The 3,034-nt window shown below is 38.4% G+C and overlaps 1 protein-coding gene across 1 annotated transcript; it reads left to right on the top strand.

Annotated features, from left to right (window-relative positions):
* Nucleotides 1-903: 903 nt before the first annotated feature.
* LOC147852123 (uncharacterized) lies at nt 904-3,034 on the top strand. Its single transcript, XM_087334214.1, has 2 exons — nt 904-1,106; nt 1,231-3,034. The coding sequence occupies exon 2, from the start codon at nt 1,696-1,698 to the stop codon at nt 2,488-2,490; it is 795 nt and encodes a 264-aa protein (XP_087190340.1). The 5' UTR covers nt 904-1,106; nt 1,231-1,695; the 3' UTR covers nt 2,491-3,034.

A 3,034-nucleotide genomic window follows, 5' to 3' on the forward strand; every position in this document is an offset into this window, starting at 1 on the left:
TTTGGATTTTTGATAAACGGTTCCGTTTAGTTCTAAAAGTCGGGTCTATCGGTTTATAGGTTTATTGGTTTTTGGTTAACTTTCTTTTTCAACTTAATAGTTTACTAATTTAATGGTTTTTGATTGACTTAATTAAATTTAACTTAAATGTTTTTAAAAAATAAAATTTAATGGTTTAATTAAATTATCTTTGATTGATTTAATCAATTTTAACTTAAATGCTTATTTAAAAGTAATGTAATTTTTTTTGTTTTGTTTCTTTAGATTTTAAATTAGTTTTGACTTAAATTGGTTAAGGTTAAATTTTTTTTTTACTAAATGGTTTCGAATTGTTTACTAAATGGTTCGGTTCGGTTCGGTTTCAAACTTTTTCCTTAAAACGGTTTGGCGATGATCCTTCCAAAAAACACATTATTTATGTTGTATGTATGTACAAATAAATATCTCTCTCTCTCTCTCTCGTTCTCTCTGTCTCTCTTTCTCTCTAAAGAGAAGAATACATAGAAAAGAAAGAGACAGCCAGACAGAAATCAATATATATATATATATATATATATATATATATGTACATATTATGTATTATGTAGAATAAGGAGCAGAAGGCGAAGAAGAAGGCGAAGGAGAAGGCGTGACGAGTCGATACGAGAAGAATCAGACGACGAAGGAAACACAGAAGGAAACATAAGATTCACAGATTCATAGATTGACAGACAGACAGACAGATTGATTGATAGGTTGGTTGGTTGATTGATTGATTGATTGATTGATTGATTGATTGATTGATCGATTGATCGATCGATAGAGAGACCGAGAAGGCGGAAGACACAAGGAAGGAAGCAGAGACGGGAGGAGGAGAAGAAGAAGGAGGAGGAGGCAAGTAGTAGCAGAATTTGTAGTAGCAGAATTAGCGGCAGCAGAAGCATGAAGGATGAATGAATCCTGAAGGATGAGGACCTTCCCTTTGATCGATTCCAACACCATCGCCTCCCTCTTATCCTTTTACCATTCGTTTTCTTCAAACCTCTCCGTGCCTTTTATTAGGGTTTCCTGCATCACGCCCACACACACATAATACACGTTCACCCTTGCCATTTCCTCATTCTAAGGTAATCTCTCTCTCTCTCTCTGATTTCTTTTTATTCCCTGTTTTTTTTTTGTTTTTTTTGTGTGATTTACATCCTTACCATCGTCCTATCCGATTTCCCATGTTTATATTCCTCCTACTTTCAGTAGCAGGTTGCTTTCCACATAACGAAGACACCGAGATACAGGAATACAGGCAGAAAAGAAGACGGAAGAAAATCCTCTGCGAGTTCTGGTAAGAGTTCAAGGAAGAAAAGAGTTCAAGGAGCAGAAGAAGAAAGTCAGAGAGAAAGAGAGAGAGAATAAGGCCACGTTTTGGGGAGTGTTAAAGAGGAAGAATAAGAAGGATCTCCTCAGAACAGAGGTACTGGCAGGATAGGAACGAGAAGATCGTTGAAGACAGAGCTACAGGAAAACAAAAGGACAGAAGAAACATTGGAGTTTTGGTAAGATTTGTGTTTTATTTCCTCTTGGCAACATTATCAAATCGTGGCTGGTGTTTTCCTTGCATCAAGAACAAGAGCCTCCTAATCTTTGTCACTGTTATACCTTTCACGCCAAGGGAAAAACTTCCAAGCTCAAAAGAAGCTTTCTTTCTAGCTACTGTCCACCATGAATCTAAGTCGCAGCTTGATTAAGAGAGGAGCTGTGCTGATGAAACCATCAAAGCACAATAGGATGCCAGAAACAAGTTCTGGCAACAACAATGAAGGGACAATGAGCCAGACAGATCCAGCCATATGTGAAACTGTGGAAGGATGTAGCAATTTTGATTGCAACATATGCTTAGAATCATCACGAGACCCTGTAGTGACCATGTGTGGCCATCTCTTCTGTTGGTCATGTCTCTATAAATGGCTTAACGCATCTCGCACTGGCATGCAACAATGTCCAGTTTGCAAAGCAAGAGTCGAAGAGAAGATAATCCCTCTCTATGGAAGAGGAAAGGTAGCATACCCTACAACACCAGCTACTACTGATAATCAAGGAGATGAAAAAGCCGCTAATGTTATAGATATACCTTCACGACCATCTGCACCGAGACCTCATATCTCTGTGGCTAGTCCTCGCCGTGTGCCTCAGCAGTTTACTAGTTTTCACAACCATGGTATGAGTTTCCATGATGGTCATCCAAGTTTCGGAGGAAATGTTCCTTTCTCCGCAAGCTTTGGCCTTTTTCCTGCACTTCTTGGATTCCAACTCGGTGGATTTCCTGATTATAGCCATAGCTTGTCCTATAATGGTTCATCCTCCTCCTCCTCCTCCTTTGGAGCTCCTGATGCTAGGGGTAATGCTATGGCGATCCAACAAAGGATCAGGTGGAATAATAGCCAACATGAGTTCCTTTTGCATTGGTTCTTCATCCTTTTGGTTTGCTTTGGTGTCGCTTGCTTTTTGTTTTTCTAGAACAGGTTTACAGAAGAGGCTGTGATGATGAATGGAGAAGAAGGTATCTTTTAAAGTATCAGTGATGGTTCTACATGCGAAAACCTTCAGTTTCATGATGGAAAATAGATTTGAGTGATGGGTATGGATCTTATTTTAAGAGGCAAAGAGACCTAATTTCAAGGCTTCATTACCTCGAGTCAACTTTGTTAAGTAAGCTGTTGCTATAGGTTAGTGGCAACACCTATTCTGTACAAAGTTATGGTGTCTTGTTTTGCCTGCTGTAAATTCTGGATGATTATATGCTCGTGTGTTATGCCAATTGTTCAACTATGTTTGTTGCACAATTATTGTAAACTGTACATTATAAAGAGCTCCAGTTTAAATTTTGGTCAGTAGGCTGTACCCTCGCCCAAACATGTGTGGATAGAACTTCTACAGTCTATGTCAATAGATGTACATACATGCATATACACACACATATATATGTGTGTGTGTGTGCACTAGTTAATTTGTCTCTGGGAGTCTCCCAATCAAAGAACTTCTTTTTTGTGGTATGTATTTA

The sequence above is a fragment of the Azolla caroliniana genome, unplaced genomic scaffold, assembly GCF_043228905.1.
Source record: "Azolla caroliniana isolate FFs.n. ecotype wild unplaced genomic scaffold, voAzoCaro1.0.p SCAF_18, whole genome shotgun sequence".
Taxonomy (NCBI): domain Eukaryota; kingdom Viridiplantae; phylum Streptophyta; class Polypodiopsida; order Salviniales; family Salviniaceae; genus Azolla; species Azolla caroliniana.

What these genes read in the sequence shown, in the direction of transcription:
- LOC147852123 (XM_087334214.1), top strand. Translation starts at nt 1,696, where the DNA reads ATGAATCTAAGTCGCAGCTTGATTAAGAGAGGAGCTGTGCTGATGAAA.